Source organism: Mustela erminea, chromosome 5 (genome assembly GCF_009829155.1).
Source record: "Mustela erminea isolate mMusErm1 chromosome 5, mMusErm1.Pri, whole genome shotgun sequence".
Classification (NCBI taxonomy): domain Eukaryota; kingdom Metazoa; phylum Chordata; class Mammalia; order Carnivora; family Mustelidae; genus Mustela; species Mustela erminea.
The window spans coordinates 141,579,068-141,601,637 of record NC_045618.1 but is presented as its reverse complement, the minus strand read 5'-3'; the positions used below and the strand labels follow the sequence as shown (position 1 = coordinate 141,601,637).

General features: G+C 54.6%; 1 protein-coding gene across 4 annotated transcripts in view; it reads left to right on the top strand.

Annotated features, from left to right (window-relative positions):
* BCL11B (BAF chromatin remodeling complex subunit BCL11B) overlaps nt 1-22,570 on the top strand; it is a 94,320-nt gene that overhangs the window by 33,014 nt on the left and 38,736 nt on the right. For 2 of the 4 annotated variants that reach the window (XM_032345223.1, XM_032345222.1), the window contains exon 3: nt 6,636-6,848. The exons of the other annotated variants lie outside the window; for them this stretch is intronic. In XM_032345223.1, the coding sequence (XP_032201114.1) occupies nt 6,636-6,848 (213 nt within the window). The remainder of the gene's footprint in view (nt 1-6,635; nt 6,849-22,570) is intronic. 4 annotated transcript variants of the gene reach the window in all.

Below are 22,570 nucleotides of genomic sequence, written 5' to 3'. Positions count from 1 at the left end.
CAAGGCCAGAGATGTTCTTGGAGGCCCCTGGCAAGCCCACCCCTCTCCCTGCTGCCTGGCACCCTAGAGTAGACCTCTCTAGGTCCAGCCACATCCGGGCAGTGACAAGGGAAGCCAGGCAAGCCTTCTTACCTGCGCTGGAAGAAATCCCACCCTCCCAGCCCGAGAACGGGCTGCTGTTTTCAGCAGGAAGCCTGAGTCAAGGCCTGGCTCTGGCTGGGTTTTGTTTTTATGCCCCTCTGTGATGGCCCTGAAGGATGTCTTGAAACACAGCTGTGCAAACCTTTGTGAGATCTCATTGGCCCTTCTTGTTGCTCTTCTTTTAAAGGCCACCAACGTGTGCACCCCACACTCAAACCTGTTGCAGCAAGGATCTGAGACCCGTAATGGGTGCTCAGACTTGCCTGACTTAGAAGGAGAATCCAGAAGTGGGAGGTGGGACTTGGCAGTCTTAGCTCCCCACAGAGAATTTCTGGATGCCCCCACTGCTCTGGTGCCCTGAGCTAAGCCGTGCTGCACACCCACCAACTCTCTTGGCCCGTCTTGGGGACCTGCCCTGACCTTGCAGTTTTTACGGTCACTTACGGTGCTCACGTCTCGGCTTGGATTCCCTTTCTGTTTTGTTTATGATGACGATGACGACGACGATGATGATGTATTTTATAATGAAATGAAAAACAAGTTCTGGCATTTGCTGGTTACCAGACCTTGGTGATTAAAAATGAAGAAGATGAAATAGTATCTGTGGAGTGAGGGAATTTATTTGCGGAGGGCCCCCTCCCCCAGACCCGTGCAGTTCTGAAATTGAGTAACAAAGAAGACTGCTTAGAATCCGTCCCCTTCCTGCTTTCTCAGCCCCCCTTCACCCCAAATGGAGAGAGAGAGAGAGACAAATGGTGGGAAGCCTAGGTCTTGTTGGGTGAGTACCCACCGCCTGTCTCATTTAAGGTGGCACTCCACTTCTTTCAAATAGGAAATTGCCAAAATGGATGTCATCGGCTGCTAATTAGATGTATTTTAACTGCAGGATCGTTTTACCAGCTAATACTGTTATTATGTGCTTCAATGTGAACCCGTGGTGGAGCTGTTAGGGTATGGACGTGCGGCCCTAGCTCACAGCTAATGAAGCCTGTGGGATCGCTGGGACCCCCTCCTCGGTGGCCCCAAAGATGCCTGGGCCAGGCCCCGTGTGGAAATCTGAGGCCTTTCAACTTCTCGAGATGTGTGTGCCCCCTTTATTCCCTGTGACCCCCGTCTTTCAGTCTTTTGACCGGGGCCTGAGTCCAGAGGAGGCCCTGAGCCTTCTAGGTTGGAGGGCTCAAGTCACCACCTCCTGCCCTGCAAAGACAGCCTAGTCTCCTGTCTTTGGGCCGTAGGTCAGCCTAGACGCGATTTGACCCTAACCTCCAGCCCTGAGTTTTCCAGTCTGAGCTGGCTTCCCTCCATCCTCTCTCTTTAACAAACCGGAAAAAGAGTCCTGATTTCCCGTCGGGCTTGGGGGAGGGGGCTAGAATTGGGATAGATTCTTAAGCACGAGCAGTGTGTCTGACTTCATGCGGTTCCTCTCTCTCTGTCTCTCCCCCCTCCCCCCTTAATACATAGCATTTTTATCATCCTTAAGACAAAGTAGCTGGCAAAATATTTAAGCGATCCGAAAGAAATGTTTTTATTTGCCCGTGTGCGAATTGGGTTATCTGCCGATCTTGTTTATGAAATTTGGGGCTGCCTTTCCAGCAGTCTGTTCGCCTCTCAAATCTTTCCCGGCTCCCATTTCCATATTTCTGCGTGCATGTTCTTTGTTAATCACTTGGCAAGCGCTTATTTGAATATTAAAAATTTCTTTAATCATCAAAGGCAGGAGCACAGTCTCATGAATATTCATATTTTCCCCCCTCCTCAGACTGGATTCTAGTTCATTACCCTGCAGTAAAAGCCAAACAGCCATCAATCGCCCTCATTACAGGCTCTGGCGTTTTGATTGGCTGCCTGCTGCCCAGAGCTTTTTTTTATTTTTTAATTTTTTTTTATTTTTTCCTCTTCTCCTATGAGCTGTCTTGTACCTGCCAACAACCAAAAAAAAAAAAAAAAAAAAAAAAAATCAACAATGCAAGAATAAATTTCTCTGGTTGAAAAACAACTTTGCAAACTTGTCAAACAGTCCTCATGGCTTGCTGCTGCTGAAGTGGTCACCACCACTAACCGACCCTCCACCCTCTTAAAAAAAAAAAAAAAGGACCCGGGAAAAAAGGGTGGGGGAGAGAAGAATTAAATAAATAAATAAAAAGGGAGAAACTTGAGCCTCAGAGATGAATATTTGTCAAGAGAGTTGACGTAAGTTTCATTTGCATAATGACTTTGTACTTCTGCATTAATAAAATTTGCATATGAAGCCATGTTAATTACTCCTGATCATGCTTTTTGCATTCATGCATAGTAATTTTCTCCGACTTGTGAGAATTAATGTCTTGGCATGGGGGGAGGGGGCGCGGGGATTGTCAGGTTTCCTTGCCAGTGGCCCTCACTCACAAGCGCTCGCTCCCTGTCTGTCTCCCTCCTTGATCTATGACTCATTTTTGCACTATCAGTAGGAGTTCTTGGCTTAAAAAATGTATCAATTGAAAAGCACCAGTAGGGAGAAAAATCTACATCTTCAGTACAGCGTACTCCAGACCTCTTCTCCCCAGCTCGGAACCCGCAACCCTCCCCTGCGGGAGGGGTGCCGGAGGACCCGGCTCTGGGAAGGGTGCATGTTCCCCTCCCCGCCAGTCTGGGGTTTTTCCAGGCGCAGTTTTTTGTGTCTACACTCCGGTGGGTGTGGGCGTGCCCTCGGGGTAGTGCGCATGTGTGAGGATGAAGCAGGAACATCTGCGGGGCCCCTCTAGAAGGGAGACAGGTTCCAGACACCCTCAGCATGGAGGCAGTAAAAACTGCCTTGTACCCTGATTTGGGGCTTAAGAAACATTTTAGGGATCGTAGTTTGGGACTCTTTTGTGCCTCTTTGTACAGGTGGCCTAGAGCGATGTTCTAACCCCTGCGCGCCTCAGTTTCGTCACTGGTGACGGGGGAGGGTCATAGCACCTACTCCTGGAAAGGCTCCTGGCCTTAAATGATAGGATCTCCGTGCTCATTGTTTCCTTCCCCCTCATGCAAGCCAGCCTCCACCGTAAGGAGTCGGGCCAGCCAGGGTTTTATGTTTAAGCTGCCTGGATCCTGCATAAAGCTGAGATGGCGTCTTGGTGTCCCTCTGCCGCATACCTTGGGTGCAGTTCCAGTTCCAGAGGGGACCCAACTAGACCGCAGAAGAAACCCTTTAAAAAAAGTGTCTTGAGGGGCTTTGTCGGGTGCCTTCTGCAGCCCATAGCACCCGACAGACATTCCGTGCCAGGCTTGGGGGTCGGCACGAATGGTTCCAGAGTGGAAAATAAATGGACGGTAGTGGCCATTCGGTGAGTGTTCACTGGAAGCCAGGCTCTGGCCAGGCTTGTCCTGACCTTCCTTTAAGGGCGGGGCTCTGAGCGAGTGACTCACCCCAGGTCACGTGGCCAAGAAATGGCAGAGGGGATCGGGCCCAGGCCTCTGCTCCAGGCCTGCGTCTGAGCTCCGACTTCCTCTGTGTGTCAGTCTGTTGTCACCAGGCCTCGAGGGCGCTGTCGAGTGTGTTCTGGATTTCCTGCCTGTGTTTGAGTGCAGGCCTCCTTCCTGGAGGGTGGGCAAGGGCTTGGGAGTTGGCCTGGGATGGGTGCTGAGGCCAGACAGTCCTCACCTTGGACTTTGCCCTTTTAATCACTTTAAGGTGGACAGTTAGTGGTTTGGGTTGTTTTTTTTTTTTTTTTTTTAAGATTTATTTATTTGAGAGAGAGAGAGAGAGTGCACAAGCAGGAGGGAGCAGCAGAGGGAGAGGGAGAAGCAGGCTTCTTGCTGTGCAGGGACCCAGATTCGGGGGCTCTATCCCAGGACACTGGCCAAAGGCAGATGCTTAGCGACTGAGCCACCCAGGGGCCCCATGTTTTGGGCGTCTTCACAATGTTGTGCAACCATCACCACCACTGTCTAATTCCAGAACATTCTCATGGCCCCAGGAAATGGGGCCCCATTATTAATGTCCCCATTAGCCTACACTCCCCCACCCCCGGCCTCTGAAACCACTTGTCTACCTTCTCCTGTCTCTATGGACTTGCCAACTCTGGACATTTCCTGTGGTCAAACGACTTCTAGCATTGCCTTCTATGTTTACTCTAGCTTCAGGAGAGGCTTTTCTGGAGTTCACCCTTGAGTTAAGCTGCTAGGGCTGGGGAGAGGGATTCCCCCAGGGCAGAGGTCTTCTGAGAGCAACTGGGCAGCTTGGATTAGAAGCCACTCACTCTTGTTGTCCCCTCCCCTGTCTCCATTGAGCTAGCCCTTGGAACAGGTGGTCTTCAGTGAGGTTGGAATTCTTAATGAGGCATATGGAAGCCCCTCCAGGGGGCAGCTTGGCCCTGCATCCCTATGTAAGTGGGGACATGACTTTGCCTTTAAAGACCCTGGTCTAAGCCTGACCTTTCTAGAAGGAGAGAGGTATGGCTGGACCTGCCCTTAGGTCATTTCTCCCAACCTTGGTGACCTAGGTTCTGCTCCGTTTCTACTTCGGCAGTCCTGGGCACTCCTGTCTCTCTTACTCAGCCATGGTAAATGGTGTGTCTGTGTCACGGTTTCACCCAGAACCTGGGGGCCTGGATTTGCTCTTTTCAGTCTCCCATGGCCCGAGTGAGCCCAAGGACCCTCCGGCTTCCCTCCACCCCACATGGCCCTTTTTCTCAGCATCCCAGGGCACCCTGGTCCCTCCACCCTAGCTGCAGGCCGATGGAGAGGCACGGCGTATCCAGGCTTTGCAGACTCAACTGGGTTCAAGTCCCAGGTCTCTGTGAGCCTCAGTAGCCTCTGTGGGATGGGGGCTGGTTTTCTCAGCTGAGTGAGGCCTTGGCCTGTTGTGGTGCTATGCTAGGTGCTTGACACAGAGCCGTGCCGGGAGCCTTCTGCGGTGTGAAGGCAGGGGAGGCAGACAGGATGGCATGTGCGGTATCCGGTGCTGGGGCAGGGCCTTAGGTGAGGACTGGCCAGGGCAGGCTTCTGGGAGGAGGTGGGGGAACCTGGCCTCAGGTGCTGACTTTACGTGGAGGCCAGCACTGAGTCTGTGGCTGGAGCGGCATGAGGTCATTGGCCATGCCCTCCCTTCTGGGGCTGTCATGGGCTCGGCCATGCCCCGGGCCCTGAGCCTCGCCTCGTAGGAGGTCTTTAGTCGTGTTGAGGAGTCCACGTAGCTTTGGCTTCTCGGCAGGACGTATGCAGTCTTCTCAAAGGCCCTGGATAGCACACGGTTTGTAGAGGCAGGTGCCAGAGCGGACGAGCCCTGTTCTGGAGCCAGGTGGCCCGGACTTGGTGGGGCAGCGGGCCCGTCATCAGTTTGCCAGTCTGTGCAGTGGGTCTCCCAGGCCCTGTGCCCTGGGCATGTTGGAAGGCTCACTCAGGAGGGGGTCTGACAGGATCCTGGCTGGAAGTGGGCTCGTGGTGCCCTGTGGCTCTCCTGGGTGGGGGAATCCCATGGGGGGCCCCGAGGTGGGCAGACCCCCTCCCTGCAGGCCCGTGTGGGATGGTGAGCGGCGTCGGGTGGCCTCCTTGGCAGAGCCGGCCGGGGGCCCAGCTGCCCTCATCTTGTTGGTGTTTTCTTTTTGTCTCTCTGATGCTTCCCCGCTCAATTATTTACCCAGGGAATTTGGGCTTCTTCACTTGTGGTTTTGGCAAGGGCTTCACACAGATTTTTGCCCTGGTGGTCTCTTAGCCATTTAAGATAAACGGCCAAATCAAACGCAGGCCTTGCCGGGGAGTCGGGCGAGCCATGGGGCTGGGCAGAGGCAAGAGAGCTCCAGGCCCTGCGTCCTGGCTGTCAGATGGGGGAGGCGCCCCCAGCAGGCCCGAGGCGTGAGGACAGGTGCTGGGCAGTGCCAGGATTTTCTTTTGCGGGGGGGGGGGGGGGGTGGGGTACGTTCAAAGCCTTCCGAATGGCCTTGGGGCTTGTGTGCTGTGTGCTTGAAGCTCAGGCTGCTGAGGGTGACCGTGGGCTGGAGAGAGACACCAACTGGCCATCCTCCAGGCCTGCAGGTTAACCAGTGTCCAGGTGCTCAGAGGTAGACTGAGGTGTCCACGGCCTGTACCAGCAGCCTGTCCTGATATAGCAGACAGTGGTGGCTTGGAGCTTCTCAGCTCCTCCAGAGGGGGGTGGACCAGGTTTTTGGGAATGAATCCCCAAAGGGAGCCAGCTCCGGAACCCTCCGGAAGCCTCCACGTGGTGGGTGGGGGGGCTTCCCAGGTACAAGGGCTCTGACAACCTCTTTTGAGCCCCCCAGGGATGGGAGTCTGGTCCCAAGACAGCCCATCCTGGCAGCTGTGGAAGCAGGAGCCCACGAGGCCCCCACCCACTTCCCTGGCCTCTTGCCGCCTGCCTGTGCCTGGTCACCTTCCTGCAGGGCCAGTCACCCTGGGGCCTCCCTTTCTGGAAGGGTGGCCTGCAGCCCTCTGCCCCGGGCCCCTGTCCCACACCCCGGGTCCCTTGTATGGTCCAGGGCCCGACTGACCAGTCTTTTTTATTGTTTTTTCTCCAGGGCCGTGCAGGCCTGCCCAGCTGCCAGCGACGGCCCCCATAGCTGCCTCCTCCCACCCTCACTCATCCGTGATCACTCCACCTCTGCGCACCCTGGGCGCTCTGCCGCCCTGCTTCCCCCTGCCGTGCTGCAGCGCGCGCCCGGTCTCGGGTGACGGGACTCAGGGTGAGGGTCAGACGGAGGCTCCCTTTGGATGCCAGTGTCAGTTGTCAGGTAACAGACGGCCGCGGTGGGGAGGGCGGGCTCCCAGGGATGGCGGGGTGTGCCCTGGGCCAGGCTGGCAGCTGCCTCTCCCAGGTGGGCCGGGCAAGGTGGGGCCCCAGGGAGGATGTGCAGTCGCACCCCTAAAGGCATTTTGGGGGGCGCAGGGGAAGTGGGGAAGCACGTCATTGTGCCCCTGTCCCCATTCGTCAGGAGGTCCCCCAACACGTCTGTCCGTTCTGAGTGTCTCACTCCCAGAATGCATTCCTGCAGCTTCCAAAGTTCATGTCTTTGGGCTGTTTGGCTAAAGCTTGATTGGATAACACTTAACATCTGAGGTTTTCTCCTGCCCTCGCCACTGCCGCCTCCTCCCCGCCCCAGTCACTGCCCCCCACCCTGCAGACAGCACTGGGGGGGAGACTCCCCGGCCGCCTGTGCACAAAGCCGGAGCCGTCCAAAATGCCAAGTTTCTCTTTGCCAGAATGTGTTGCCTATTAACTTTGAAACAAAAAGAGTCGCTCTGAAGGAGACTTTCAGCTGTGGCCATGGGAGGGGGTGAAGCCTTGTGGGGTGCCTGTGGGCTAGGGCCACGCACGTCCCCACTGTGTGCCCCCTGGCAGGTCTGTGTGGCTGGCCTTCGTACAGACGGACGCACGGGCAGCCACCGCACAACGCCCCCCACCTCTCTCTCGGAAACAACCCAACTCCTGCTGGGGCCTGGGGTCCCTGGAGTTTGTGGGCACAGGCCTCCCATCTCAGCCTCTCCCCCTGAGGGCCTGGTGCCGGCATGCTGACACAGACCCAGGCGGGAAGGAGCGCCCCAGGTCTGGTTTCCGGGCGCGGCCAGGAGAAGAGGTGGGGGAGCTGTGCAGGGCTGGGGCCCATTCAGTTTGCCCCAGCTTTGTCACCAGGCCTGTTGCAGGCTTTCTTTTGATTTGGGTAGTGAAGGGAAAACTATTTTTCTGGGACAGGTTTTGCTTTAGTTGAAGCTGTCCTGAAGGATGGTCCCTGGTAGAGACTGTCAGCTCTGCTGGGGTCCAGGGCCTCGCAGGCCTTCCTGCTGGTCAGGTGGCCCGCGGCCTTCGGCAGCTCCCGCTGTGGTGTATGGTGGCATCATAGTCCTGGGCTCATGCCTTGAATGCACAAAGCAAAGACTGAAACTGTCCAGGAAGGAGTCGACCCTGCCAGCAAAGCGGCCGGCTTCCTGCCCTGGGCCGCCCGAGTGCCTGGAGTGACCGGAGCTCGCATCCCAGCTCTGTAGGGCTGCCCTGTGATGTCTGCTTGCTGAGCGAGGGGTGCCTACTTCGTCGGGGTGCTTTGCCCTGCTCTCAGAGCTTCCTGTAATGAGTTCTGCAGCCTCCTGCCGCCGCCCGGGGGGGGGGGGGGCGTGCTCTCAACGATCATCCCGAGTGTTTCTGACTAGACTCAGGCAAGTTTTGTGGTACAGAAACATGATTCCCCCTGGCAGAGGTACGCCCGGGGCTTCACTTAACCCTCTGTTGGCTCTGGTAGCCACACGTCTGCCCTCAGCCACAGCGCCACCCCTTCCTTCAAGGGCCACATGTGGAGGGCCTATCCCATGTGCAGGATTGCACGGGGCTTTCGGTGTGCATTCTTGAATTTAATTCCCATAGTGACCTTAGGAGGTAATCTCTTCTCCCCATTTTGCAGATGAGAAAGTGAGGCTTGGAGATGGGCTTCTCATGGCCCACGTTCAGTCATTGTTTCACGACTTTGGCGTTGCGCAAATCAAGGTGGAGCCAGGCACAGCGGGTCTGGCCCTCCCGCAGCTTGCAGGGGTGGAGACGGGGAGTACGGGAATGGGCACCCGCGGAGACCATTCTTGGAAGGGGATGGAAGGGCCGAGGGGGGTTTGACCCTGACTGGTCATCTGAAACCTGCTTCGCCTCTCGCATTGGCTCATCTGGTTTAGAGGCCCTCTAAGGTTTTAGAACTTGATGCCATGAGGGCATCGAGTCTGTGAGCAGCCCCCAAATGCATGTTAGTGCCCAGGGAGGGCATCAAGGCAGGGTGGGGTCTGTTCTTGGGGTCTCTGAGACCACCCTTCCCAACCTTCCTTGGAGACCGCTCTTGGGCCTGTGACGCCAGGCCGATTTCTGGCGCTGTCCTCTTTCACTGTTGGATCCCCGTTAATTTGCCTGCCCCATACTTTCTGACCAGTTTCCTTACCTGAAGATACCCTGTTCTGGAGGTTTTTGTCCCTTTGTGGCTTCTGTCCCTGGCACTGGGCTGTTTGCTGAAGTGTTTTTAGTGCCTGTTTAATTAGTAGTTGGAATGGAGTCATTGAATTCGCAGTAACCCGTTAGGAAGGAGCAGTCCTCTGTAAAGACGGAGAGGGGCCGCCATCCTTACTTTGTTTTGTCTCTTTTCAGATCAGGATGCACTGAACCTATCTCTTCAAATTAATACGGAAAACCCCGGAGTAACCGTGTTTCACACAGGTTAATTGCATGCCCGGGAAGGCATTCACAGTTATTTATAGAAGGATGTGATTTTATGGGGAGCAAGCCACACAGGTTTGTGTGTGTGTTTGTGTCCCGCTCTGGCTGGCGGCGTCCCCAACAGCCTTGCCTCCCAGGCCCTCCACCGCCGACCTCCTGATGGTCACGGTGGGGAGGGACTGGGGCTCTTCTTTGCTTTTTGACCCTGCTGAGATATTGGGAGGGCTCTGAGTCTGGGCGTTCCTGGAAACTGAAGTTTCTTCCCTGAGAAATTTCATGTAGGGACCTCTCCAGGGCACTGGTGGAGTGGAGAAGCTTGGGCTATGGTCCTGGCCCTCACTCCACCTGGCTGGTGACCTTGAAGGAGCCATTCTCCCTCGGACGTGTATCATGCGATACATACGTGATGGTTAAAAATGAGGCTTCACATTTGACTTCTAGAACAGATGATGTTGATGTGTTTCAGTTACTGGCTGCTGTGGACGACTGGGCACGTGACTTGGCTCAGGTCCCCAGAGTAGGGGTGGGGTGTTCGGAGGCCGGTTCGGAAACATCTGGGTCTTGGAAAGCTCTGAACTGTTTCCCCTTCCAGGGTTTCCATGACTGTCAACATCCCCTGCCCGAATGAAGGGTGCTGTTCTGAATGGTTCTGTGACCTTGGGCAAGCCGTTTTCCTCCCTGGTCCTCAGTTTTCCCACCTATAAAATGGGAGCAGTGATAGTTCATGCCCTGAAAGCTTTTTTGAGGATCGAGTGAGGTTATACATCGCCAGGTTCTGTGACCCGAGCCTCATGCTGAGTGAGCCCTGTAGAAGTTCTGACTCCTGCTTGTGCAGAAGACATGGTTACCTGTCTGAAATTTGACATCAGGCTGGATCTCCAGGTTCCATTCTTAAAGGCATTTAGCCTCTTGGCTGGCTCAGATCATGTACCGGCATTGTGAGGTGGAAAAGGAACCTAGAAACTTCATTGCATATTTAAAAGCCACAAATGGTCATCAGCTCCTGTGATTAATACATGTGCACGGTGAAGTTCAAGGTCTCACGCAAGAACACACAGGATCCCAGCTCGGGGAAGTGGAAGTGTTTGGATTTAATAGAAGGAGTCAGTTGCAGTCATTAGTAGATGCTGAAATCACAGGGCAATCTTGTAAAGTTAAATTCAATTTACTTTTCTACTGAAATTGCTTGCTGTGTTATTTAACTAGTCTGGGGTTTCTTGGCATGGGTTAAAGGGACAATAAAGATAAAAGAATACCTGTAAGTAAATAGTAGGGTGTAACAGTAGAATCTATCGTGTTCTCCTCCTTCAATTATATCCCAGTGTTCGTTTGTGTTGGTTTTTATAACCGGAGTCATCCAATGGGACACTGTGGATTAGACCACCCCAGCTGTAGAAGCTTGATGCAATTAATACAGTCTGTCTGGAAAGTGGCCTTATTTCTGGAAGTTTTATGTTAATGATATGGTCTGTGCTTTGCACATTTCATACCAGAACAAGAAGCACGCTGTAGTTTCATTCTGAACTGGGTTTGATTAACACTGGAGGATCAGCGGGAAGCCAAAGGGTGATGCTGCCCGAGATGCAGGGGCTCCCCAGTAGGGCATGAGAGCCTCCGTGGAGACTCTGGAGGGAGGGGTGAGTATGGGCAGCGGGAAGAAGCGAACTGAGTGTGGATGAACGTGTGTGGACAGAAGCCCTCGGTCTGGGGAAGGCTCAAGACGTGCTCCCGTGATTCCCTCGGCAAAGTCATGTTTGCTGTGAGTCTTTCGGGGCTGACCAGGTTCCAGCGTCAGTGGGGGTTGGCTCACTGGAGGAAAAGCGCTCTCAGGAGAGTCATTAAAAATTTAAAGAGTCATCTGTACACCTCGCGATGTCTACATTGCCAAGGGGGCTGGTGGTCCGGCATTTGCCACCCGTGGGTGATTCTCGCATGCCTGTTCAGTGGATTCTGCTCAGTGTCTGCCTGCTTTGGGGGGTCACACTGCTGCAGAGGCCGCTCTGGACCACCTATCTGTAGAACCCAGGTGCCTCCTTTTGTGATTGAGGGAGGTACTGGGAGAAGCCACCGAGCACGGCCAGGGCCCCGGGACAGAGGAAGCGACTCTCCAGGCTGCTCGAGGTGGCACAGGGCAGCAGGGCTTGGGGAGGACTCCAGGAAAGCCGACGGTCCTGGAGTCCCATCTGCTCCAGCACTTACGGGGCTGGGCGCCGCGTTTCCAGGGGGCCAGAAGGAGGGCAGTGCTGCCTGCTGGGGGGCGGGGACGATGCAGGGGCACCTACTAGTGTGACTGTCCTTGGATAAAAGGGGTCCCAGCAATGTCCCGGAGAGGAGACCACTGCAACCATGCCAGATTCTGTTTCACTCCGAGCCGGCCCTTCAGACGTTCTGAAGGCAGAGCTAAATCAAAGAATTCTGTTCAAATCCGTACAAGATGTTGCTGTTTTTCTGCTCTGACAGGAGAGGCATTTGGAAGTGCAGTTTCTTTCTTTCTTTCTTTTCTTCCTTCTTTCCATTTTTTTATTTTTTTTTTTTATAGCTGTCTTAAAAAGGAGTTTGACTGTTCAGCACAGCTGGTGCTTATTACATTATGCACTAGCAATAAAATAGCATGTGTAATTAATTTTTAATGCAGTGCTGGATGCAGGGCTTTAAAGCAGTTAGTGGATGTGACGAACCAGCACTGGCCACCGACATCAGAGATCCCGGGGCAGGCGGCCGCGTTCTGCCACTTTGAAGGGGATCTGAATGTGGCGGAGGAGGCTGGGGGTCCTCCACGTGGTGTGCGGCGGAGTAGTCCAGAAGTGGGTTCCCTCCGGGTGACCTGTGGCTTCAGTTCGTCTCTCATGACCTAGGGCCGGGGCGTCAGGAGATCATCCCATGCAACCCCTTCGTGATCTAGATGGGGTTGCTGAGACGGACACTGTGACATGGGCCCTGTGCCCTTCAGGGCTCTGCCCACCAGGCCAGATCACCCCCACCTGAGTTCAGGCTGGGGGCTTGGCCTCCAGCTACAGCCACATGCAGCACACACTCTGATTTGGCAGCAGAGTCTGCTCGGAGGAGCCCTGCACGTTTAGCTTCTTGGACCCTCAGTTTTGCCATCTGTGGTTGGAACACGCCTCCGTGTGTCCTCGGTTTGAGACGTTCCGTGGTTGTGCTTGGATTGTTGGCTGCCCCATCCCTTCCCGGGGCTCTGTGGATGGGTTCGTGTTTGAAATGAAATGTCACTGTGGACACATGCTGCTGGGAGAGGCCTGGAAGCACTGTGGGAAGCTGCAGAGTTGAGCCTGTACTTGGTCCCTGTCCTCAAGGTACCTGGGTATGATTGTGACTTCTGGATGGCCACCTCCTCTCCCCAAGCCTCAGTTTCCTTCCGTGTGAACTAGGGACACTGGAAGTATCCACCCGTCGTCCCTGCACTGGAGGTTCTGCTGAATGGCCACTGCGTCGGGGAGGCCACCGCTGAGCACCAGCGCGTGGGGAAGCAGAGGCGGTGGGAGGTGTGAGGGGTGCGGAGGACGAAGCTGGGCTCTGGAGAAGACGTGGGTCCCCCTGCCCAATGCCTGAAGATGACGACTTGGCTGCCATCCCTTTGCAAGTTTGCTGCCCGGGAAATCACCACTGTCGCTGTTCCTGCGACTTGCCAGGGTTTTGTGCAGGCCTACTATGTGCCAGCACTGTCCTCGATACTTTGCACACTTTGCTCATTCCACTCCATCCTCTTAACTCCCCTAAAAAGAGGTGGTCTCCCTTTTGCTCATGAGGATCTTAGGGCTCAGAACTTGTAGCTCTGCCCTCCTGTCTCAGAATGGTCTCCGAATGGCTCAAACAGGGGCATTGGAAATGCAGCTCGCTCGAGGAAGCCAGATCACGTTCAGACATGGTCCTGGGAGGGTCCCTACGGTCTTTGTTTGCCAGCCATGCTGCTGCCTAATCTGGGGCAGGACACGGGGGTCCAGGAATGAGCTCAGCAGGGTTTTTGCCACAGTGGCCGGGCTGGACAGGAATGCTTTCTCTGCAGAAAAAAATTGAAAGGACTGAGCCTCCCGGAGCAGGGAGGGTTCTACAGATCCTCTGAGGTTTTCTCGATGGAGAAGGTGAGGCCGGAGGTTGGACAGCTTCTTTCAATGTGTGACCAGTGACAGACGTGGATATGGGTGTCAGCCAGAAGTCTGCTGACCTGGCGAGCCTCCTCCAGCTCGGGGCGCCCCTGTGGGGTCCAAGTTGTGAGTGACTTATGAGGACCCAGAGAATCCATCTTTAGTCCTCAAAAGGGAACTCTGGCACAAAAGAAGAGGCTTGGGGCACTGGGGAAGATGTTCTCATCACCCTCAGACTGGCCTTCTGGGGTCTGGCTGGGAGGCAGGGACCCGTAGGTGTCCTTATCGCGGCCTTAGTGCAGGTCCCTGTGACATGGGTTTGCCGTGTCTCCAGGGTTCCAGGGCCCGGCTCGGGAAATGCTGGTGGACGGCTCGGACCCAGGAGAGGTCGAGTTCATGTCTCCGAGAGAAAGAGGAGACACAGAATGCTCTCAGTCAGCTCCTCACTTTGTGTGTGTCTGTGTGTGTGTAAGTTTTCATGTCTAAGCAATGTCTACACTCAACATAGGGCTTGAACTCACAACCCCGAGATCAAGAGTCACATGGCCCTCCCACTGAGCCAGGCCAGTGCCCCACCTTCTCATTTTTTGCACGGAGTCCCGTAGAAGCGATTTTTCTTCACTGGAGAGAAACATATTTTGGTTCTCCTTAAAGCCTGAGGTGTTCTTGGTGTTGTCTTTTTTTTTTTCCTTGATGGTGGGAACAAAATGTACTTGACTTTTTAAACCCGAAGGCTGGGCAAGGGGGAGGGGCTGTGTGCTGTACATATTTCACAATCAAACCCAAATAGTCTAAACCATGAAATATAGTTTATCCAAACATAATCAAGGCTGGCCAATTTAATCCAGAAATCAGTGGGGAGAAACCGTTGGTGGGCAGGGGTCCCTCTGGGGGGATTTCACCCATAGCCTGCCCTCACACCTTGGTGGGGGGACTGTTGCCTGCTCATCTCTTCAGGCCCCTCCTTAGGGGCTGGCGTGTGACCATGGTGTATGGTCAGCGGGCGTGGAAGCGTCAGCCGTGGCTCTAACTCTCGCACCAGTGTCTTTCTTACACTTGGCAATGGGGCCACCGGGTTATAGTCACGTTACCATTTCTGTGCCCCTACTGTGTGTCAGGCAGGCCCTCTGCAGGGGCCTTCCAGATATTGAGGTCTCCCATCACCTTTCTTAGGAGGTCACCTAGTCTGTCCCTTACAGGCGAGGAGACACACCAGAGAGGTGGTGGAATGTGCCTGAAATTGCGCAGCTGGTGGACAGCAGAGGTGGGATTTGAACCCAGGTTTCTTTGGGTCTGGGGGATACAGCCTGCTCCCAACCTTGCTCTCTGGCTCGTGGACAGCCGTCCTGCTGGCCTTCTACCTGGCAGGTGTGAGTGGGAGCCCCGGAGGGAGAGGCATGAGTGGCTGAATCCCAGGGTGCTGCACCCCTGGAAAATAGAAGGCCAGGACTCGATTTCAGCGGAAGGAGTCAGAGGTCTTAGATCTTCTTGAAAGAGGTTAATGCGAAAACAGAGCCACTACCTGCAGAGACAGGGGCATTTGGAATCTTTTCATAAAGCCAGACATTTTTAATTACTGCTGTGTTAATGGGAGGTGAGGAACGGCCGATGGGACAGGCCCATGGGGTGCACAAGTTGACCCTTAGCTCTGTACCTGGCTGCCCCCCCATGCACACTCTGCTCGAGTTTCCTTGTGCTTTATTAACAGGTGCCTCCACATCTTGATTTGATAGTAAAGGAGCCATTGCCCGAGGGCCTACTGTGCACCCTGGGCTCTGCGTGCACCCTCTCCACAGATGGTTTTTCGCAGCGGTGTGAGGATAGGGCTCTTGGATTTTTTTTTTTTGGTCCTGATGTAGTACACAAAAGTCACCCTTCCAGCCATTTTTGGGTGACAGTTCAGTGACATTAAGTACCTTCCCGATGTGCTGTGCTCTGCTCTCGCCACCACCGTCCATCTCCAGAACTTTCCGGTTACCCCAAACTGAAGCTCTGTCCCCGCGAAGGGCTAACTCCCCGTTTCCCCCTTCCTGCATCCTGCCTGCTTCCTGCCCCTGCGAGTTTGACTCTGGGTGTCACACGGACGTGCATCAGACGATATTTCTCCCCCTGCGACTGGCTCGTTTCACGGGGCACAGCGAGTTCAAGCTTCGTGCATGCTGTAGCCCGTGCCATGATGCCCTTCCATGGAAAGGCCAAATGATATCCCGTCTGGTGGGTACACTGCTGTCGTGTGTGTCCGTTTGTCCTGGGGTGCACACTTGTTCGTTCCCGCCCTGTGGCCGCTGTGAACCGTGCTTCTATGGACAGGGGTGTGCAGCTCCTGATTTGAGACCCTGCCTTCGGTGCTCGCTGTGTACACCGGGGCGAGATGGCTCGACCACGTGGTCATTCTGGTTCTGACTTATTGAGGAAACGCCCACCTCTTTCCCGAAGCAGCGGCCACATTTTGTGTTCCTGCCGCAGTGCTCCAGAGTCCCGGTTTCTCGCGTCCTCCCCTGACCCCCCGAGACTCAGGGATGTGGGTCACCACTGGCCCCAGTCACATGAGGGTCCCTTCTGAGCTCGGACGTGGTGCCTGTGGCTGGGCTCCAGTGGCCATCTCACTCAGGACATTTCCTTTGCAGGTCTCACCCTGGGGTAAGGGTCTCTTGCGTCTCTCCTAAGTGCTTCCCAGTGACAGCCTGTCTCCCAGCCTGCTGGTTCCTAGCAGTCAGCTGAACATTTTGCTAGCTTGAGAGTTTGGGGGAAGAAAATTCTGCAAATGGACAATTTTCACTTTCCTTTCTGCTGTGTCCTTTGGGTGACGGTTTGGGCTTGGTTTAGCAGAAAGAACTGTGTCCTCGAGAGCCAGAACACCTGCGAGCAAGGGCTAGCCGGCTGGTGTCCTGGGTCCCACCCCTCTCTGGGTCCCACCCAGAGCCTCTCTGGGTCCCTGTCCCCTGGGGATTACCATGCTGTCCTTGGCCTCCCAGCCGGGCTGGGAGGAGTTGGAGAGGGGGCATCCTGAGTTGGACTGTAGTGTCCGCCTCTGTGATCACATGACCTCGGGTCCTTTGTGCTAGAGAGAAAGTAATCATGGGACTGCAGTAAGGATTATTCCGTCAGGCTGTGATTTCTGTTGTCCTGTGTTAATTCCTTGGGCTGCCGCAGCTGATGACCACTGTCACCTCACAGTTCCGTGAGGCCGCAAGTCCAAACTCAAGGGGCCGGCAGGGCTGTGCTCCCTCTGGAGGCTCCAGGGGGAGAATCTGTTCCCGGCCTCCTCCAGCTTCTGGTGATTTCCTGGCATGCCTTGGCTGTGACCACAACTTCTAGCTCTGCATCTGTAGTCATGGCCTCATCCTTGGGACCTGTCTTCTTCCCAAGAACAATGGTTACTCCATTTAGAGCTCACCCGGATAATCTAGAATGATCTTATCTCAAATCCTGAACTTAATTATCTCTGCCACTGTCCTTTTTCCAAATACGGCCACAGTCATAGATTCCAAGGATTTGGTTATGGACGTGGGGCTTCAGGGGTGGGGGGTGGCACTCTTCAACCCACAACATACCCCTTGCTGGATTGTAGGGCCCTTCAGGGCAGGAACCCCAGTTTGATGTCCTCTGTGAACAACCCAGGTTTGGGTTAAGGTATATACAGAGGATCACCCAAAAGAATACTGGGTTGGGCTTGAGCTGGTCTCCAACAAGATGGCCAGATGTTCCTTGTCCCAGTGATTTTCAGTTGCTGTCACCTTGGGGCAAAGCTCAGACCTCTATGTTTATGGAAGGTTGTGTGCCCCTCCCCCCCACCAATCCTACCCCTGTGCCAAGTCAGAACACAATTATTAACGGAGTGGGGGGTGGCTTTAAAAAAAAGTCTGCGGCGATTATTATGAGAAAAAATTAGCAGAGTTGAATAGGAACTAAAAATAGCCGGACACATACTTGCCTATAATCTATTTTCTTAAAGAAAATATAATTATTTTTGTAAACTGGCTCTGAGAAGCCAGGAGTATTTTTAGTCTGCATCTTCTAAGACGTGCATCTTTTCAGGAAGAGCAGCTCGGAGCCCACTGGAGTGTGACGTCACCAAGCCAGGCGGCGGAGGCTTGCAGAGCAGGGGAGGGGGTGGAGTCAGAGGGTCAGGACACGGTCCTGGGCCCTGTTTTTGCTAAGCGTGTATTTCACTGAGGAGCGGCCACGAGCGGATGGACTGTGGCCCCTGTGGGTTACCTGGGGTGTCCCCGCCGTGCCTGATCAGGTGGCTGGTAGCCCTGGGAGGGCTGCAGCTGGTTCACCTTGGGGACGCGGTGGTCGGGATTTCCTCTGGGCAAGGCTGAGCTGCGTTGCCCTCCGCTCAGGATCCGGGTCTGAGTGGACCTGCGAGAAATAGCCAGGACTTGAGGGAAAACATTCCATGGCTTTTTTATTTGGAGCCAAACATTGCCTCATGTAATTTTCTCCCTGGTTTTTCCCATTGCCTCTGCCAGGGTCCTTGGGCCTGGCACAGACCCCGTAATAAAAGGCCCTGTGTGTTTGTGTGTTTACATGTGAGTATTTGTGTGTGTGTGTGTACCTGTGAGCGTGCATACATATGTGTGTGGGCGTGTGAATATATGTGTGTGCACGAATTTGTACACGTGTCTGTGGGGGGGTCCATGCAAATGCATGTGTTCATGTGTGTGTGCTGTGTGTTTGTACACGTCAGTGTTAACTCGAGCGTGTCTGCTGTGTGTCTGTGTTTGTGTGTGCACGTGTGGCAGCCGAGGGGAATTATCGGCGCAGCAGGGGTCCCCTCCCCCTGCCCAGTGCAGGGTGTGTATGGCAGAGGCCCTTTGATTATTTTCCTCCCTGGACTTTGTGATTCTCCCTGGATTGCGGTGTGCAGCCGAGTTTCAGTACCGCGGCCTGCTGAGAGGTTTTGAGGGCGAATCTCTCTCTGGGGAAGAATTGTCTTCTCACTACCTTCTAGGGGAGGCCACATCCACTTGTCTACCCCAGTTCACAGTCCTGGAAAACGAGCCCAGTGTGGGTGTGACCCACCCGGGGGTGTGTGCGAGGGCCGCTGGCTTAGGAGCGAGGCGGCTGGTCTGAAATCCCGGCTCTGACACCTACCAGCTCTTTGACCTTGGTGAGTGACCTAGCCTTAGGAACCTCAGTTTCCTGGTCCATACGATGAGGGGGCTGCAACTTAGTGGGATAGGTAGCACTTGGCCAAACATTTCGTGTGGTCTTCGTCCTCAGTGTCCCTCATCCCAACTCTGCAAGGAAGGCACTGCCGTTCCCATTTTCTAGATTGGGAAACTGAGGCAGTCTGACTTTGGGGCCCTTAAGTGTCTCATCATGCTTGAAACCCTTTCCTGGTTCCGTTACGCCACCTTCAGCAGCAGCTGATGTACCAAGGTGGTGAGTATTGGCAGGTATTACTGTAACATTTTTACTGTCATTACAGCTATAATTATTGCTCTCACAGCCATTATCGTTGCTGTTTCCCTGGGTGGAGGTTTTCCAGCCTCCACGTGGCTTTTCCCCCTGTGGCCGAGTCCTGCCCGCTGACAACTCTGGTTCTCGGCGTCCTTTTCATCCTTCCAACAGGGATGGGGAGGCCTTACCTGGCCCCCTGGGGCCCCTCTCCCTCTCCACCCACCTTCCCTCCTCCCCTTCGAGTGTGGATATTTGAGGTTTCAGAAAGTCTCTCCTCTCATTGAGGTAATGAGCACCGTATTTCCAGAACCGCTGCACTGGAAGTCAAGTGCAAAGTGATGGTTTTCATTTGTTGTTCTCTCTCTTAATATGCATCTCTTTAAGGAGGGATTGGCTGAAAGCAAACAGCTAATAACCTATGGATTTATGGAGCCAGCGCAAGCCGGCTTAATAAGCTTTTATACCTGGAACCAGCGCTCTGTCCCTTTAAGCTGAGACTCCGGCTCGCTTGGTATTTTACAGTGCCTGGTTTCATTTATGCTGGAGCCAGACTTACTATGTGAGAGCCGTCCGCATGCTGGAATTAGTCTTAAGCTTGCTTCTGTGGCGTTGCCAAATTCCATGTTTGTGTTTTATTTAGAATTCTTTTCACGGCCAGCCGATCCTGTTCCGGCACACACAGGCGCTGTTGCGCCCCATGGAGAAAATAAGCAAGCTTGCGTTTTCTTTGGCAGAGGCCGCGGCCACAATAGACTGCGGTCTCCGAAACATTTTTTAAAAGCTATTTTAACCCATAACAGATGCATAAAGTCGGCACAGGCATGCCAGTTTTCTTAGTTTTAATTAAAAAATAATTACAGCCTAATGGGATGTTAGTGACACATTTGGATGAATGGTGGGTGACATTATCTGCAACTTATAAATGAGTGCCTCTCCCTTGGCCGGAGCAGAGGTGGGGAGGAGTTGGGGAGGGGTCTGGATCGCTGTTCTTCATGGCGGGATGGGGGTGGGGGTCGTGGGTGGCCTCCTGGGGGCTGCGGGGTCCGGTGGAAGCCGTGGTGAGTGGCGTGCGGCGGTCGCGAGGGACGTCCTGCCGCAGCTGGCCGGGTGACCGAGCTGCCAGGATGCAGCGACGAGCGTCCCGGGGATAGTGATCTTTTGGCGCATCCTCCCTCGTGGCATGCTCGATTAGGGAACTCTCACCTGTAGGGGCTCTTCAGCATGGCGAAGGCGGTGCCTCGAATCAGCTGCTTGGCCCCCAGGATCCCACTCCCCCCCTCAGGACCCAGGGGTCAGCTGGAAACGTGTGTGCCGGGGGACCTGCCGGGCGCCGTCTGAGTAAGAAGATGCTTCTGGGAAGGTAAAGAGGCAGAAAAATGGTCTTGCCTAGTACTGTTGCTTCGAGAAGTCTGCACCCCAGATGCTCAGCCGGGGTTCAGTTTTTATGTAAAACTTGACACTTCTCAGAATCTGGAGTGGAGGGGCCGGGCTGGGACGGGCCTGGGAGGCGGGGTCTCTGTGGACACTCAGAGCAGGGAGATGGAGGTGGCGTGCTGACTCTGCCAGGAGGGAGGATTTGGGATGGGACAGGCATGGCTGGGGCTCCTGTGACGTCTCATTCCCTCCACTAGTGGGGCAGCTGGGGATGGCGACAGGTTGTTCTGACCTCTGAGCCTTGGTTTTGTGGACCCTCGCCAAGTGTGAGGACCCAGCCTTGAGCAGAGGGAGGAGTCTGTCCTAGGGCTCAGTCTTCTGGGAGCCAGCTCTGCTGGGAGGAGGATGCCATACGGTCGAGATGATGGGGTGAACCTCTCCGGGAGGCACTGGGCACTGCGTTACCTGGAGCCTTCCAGATGAGGAAGAAGGTGCCCGGCCCAGCTGTGCCCTGGCATCCTTCATGCTGGTGGACAGCCTCATGTTCTGCTCACATGACATGCCCTGTCCAGGCCCCTGCGCAGCAGGGCCAGCTGCCCTTTGAATGGGCGTGGCTCAAGCAGTGTCCCGGAGACAGGCAGGTCCTGGCCCCAGGCCACCACGCTGAGTTAGGAGCTGCCTGGCTGACCTCATACCCCACGCTTACCCCTGAGACCTCATGTTCCGGGCAGGTCCGCGGAGGACCCTCTTGTGGCTCACAGTGAGCTCTGGGAGACAAGGGACAGACTGGGGATCTTTATTTTTACTTTCAGGGTGTCACGGCTTACTGTCGCTGGAGTAAAATGAACGCTTCTTAGACAATGTTTCCCTGAGTCCAAATTCCTCAGAAGTGGAAATTAAGTTCCTCTATTAAAAACATGAGTCATACCAGCCCAGATGAGAGTTGCTGTGGCGTTCCTCGAATTTTTGGAAGGGAAACATCGCATTCATGTTAATCCTTTCAATTATACCTCATTGCTGACGATCTGCTGGGCATCTTGCACCGCTAGCCTCTCCAGTCTGATTGCTGCGGGGCCTTGCAGGCAGCACCAGAGAGAGCAGACTCAGGGCCTCTGTTTCCCTTTATGCGGGCGCACCTAAGTCAGGGAGCCTTGCTGTCTAGCGCCTCGGGGCTTTCTCCGTTCCCTCTGCCAGGTCTCGGGTGTCCAGTTGCTGCGAATGATTAATGTCCAGCTAAAAGGTCCCACGTCCGTCTGCTCATGTGTAGATGGGAGTGAACTGGGTTCCCTGCTCCATGCCTGACACACAGCCCTAGGCGCACAGCCCTCGGGTCCCCTCTCCACAGTGGGTGTCCTGCTCAGGTGAGGGTGCAGAGAGGCTAGGTTTTATTCCCTCAAAGAAACTGGTCTATAGATTTGGTGATGCTGTATCCTTTCCAGAAACTTCCAGTAACCAAGTTGGAGACCAAGGCAGGACCAAGGCAGGGAGGTGTCCCTGGTGGGGAGGGGACAGAGCTGGAGAGTTCTTGCTCTGGGGGAAAGCAGCCAGGCGCACCGGGGAAATGGGAGAGCACCGTGAGGCCGGGGTCCGTGACTTCCTGGCTGTCCCCTCTCATGGAGACCAGCAGGTGGGCTGACCTTTGGCCCCAGGTGCAGCTTGCAGGGGGCAGGGAGGGAGGGGATGTCCTTTGTGTATTTAAGAAATCTGAGACTTGCAGCTCGACAGGGCATAGCTGTCAGACCAACCCGAGTTCTGTCTCTCCCGCTTTGGGTGTGCACTTGAGTTTTGGAAATGTAGCCTTTTGGGGGCTTCCATTTTGCTTTTGCTTCCTTTATTCAGCAAGATGCTCCGTCCTGCCTGCCGCTCAGGTGACTCCTCCTGTAGGAGGGGCAGTGCTGAGGGACGTATCTGAGAAGGACAGAAGGTGAGTGGGCCCCATCAGAACGGGCGAAGTCATTGACCGGAAGGGGAGAGGCTCTTGGATCTGGAATTGGATACAAAGTGTGGTTTCTGAGTGTGGAACCATCACTTTTTTGGGGGGGATGCGGGGTTGGGGTGGGCAGGGCTTCAAGTTCATTTACTTCTGTTAAGTTGAAGCTTCCTCTTTTGATAAGAAGTAAAAGCTCATGTAGCTAATGAGAAGCAGGGGCTGGAAAGCAGAAATTTTTCACTCATTATCTTTCCTGGAAATTAAGCAAGGATTTAGAATGGTGGGACCAGCAGTGGGGAAGGATATCAGGAGAATCGCTGGGTGGGAGGCGGCTAGCACGCCGGAGCCCTAAGAGCCCCGTGTCGGCACGTTCATTTATGTTAAGGAGGTCAGGGAAGTAAGAGTGGTGGACGCACACCACTGTGTGTGTGTGTGTGTGTGTGTGTGTGTGTGTGT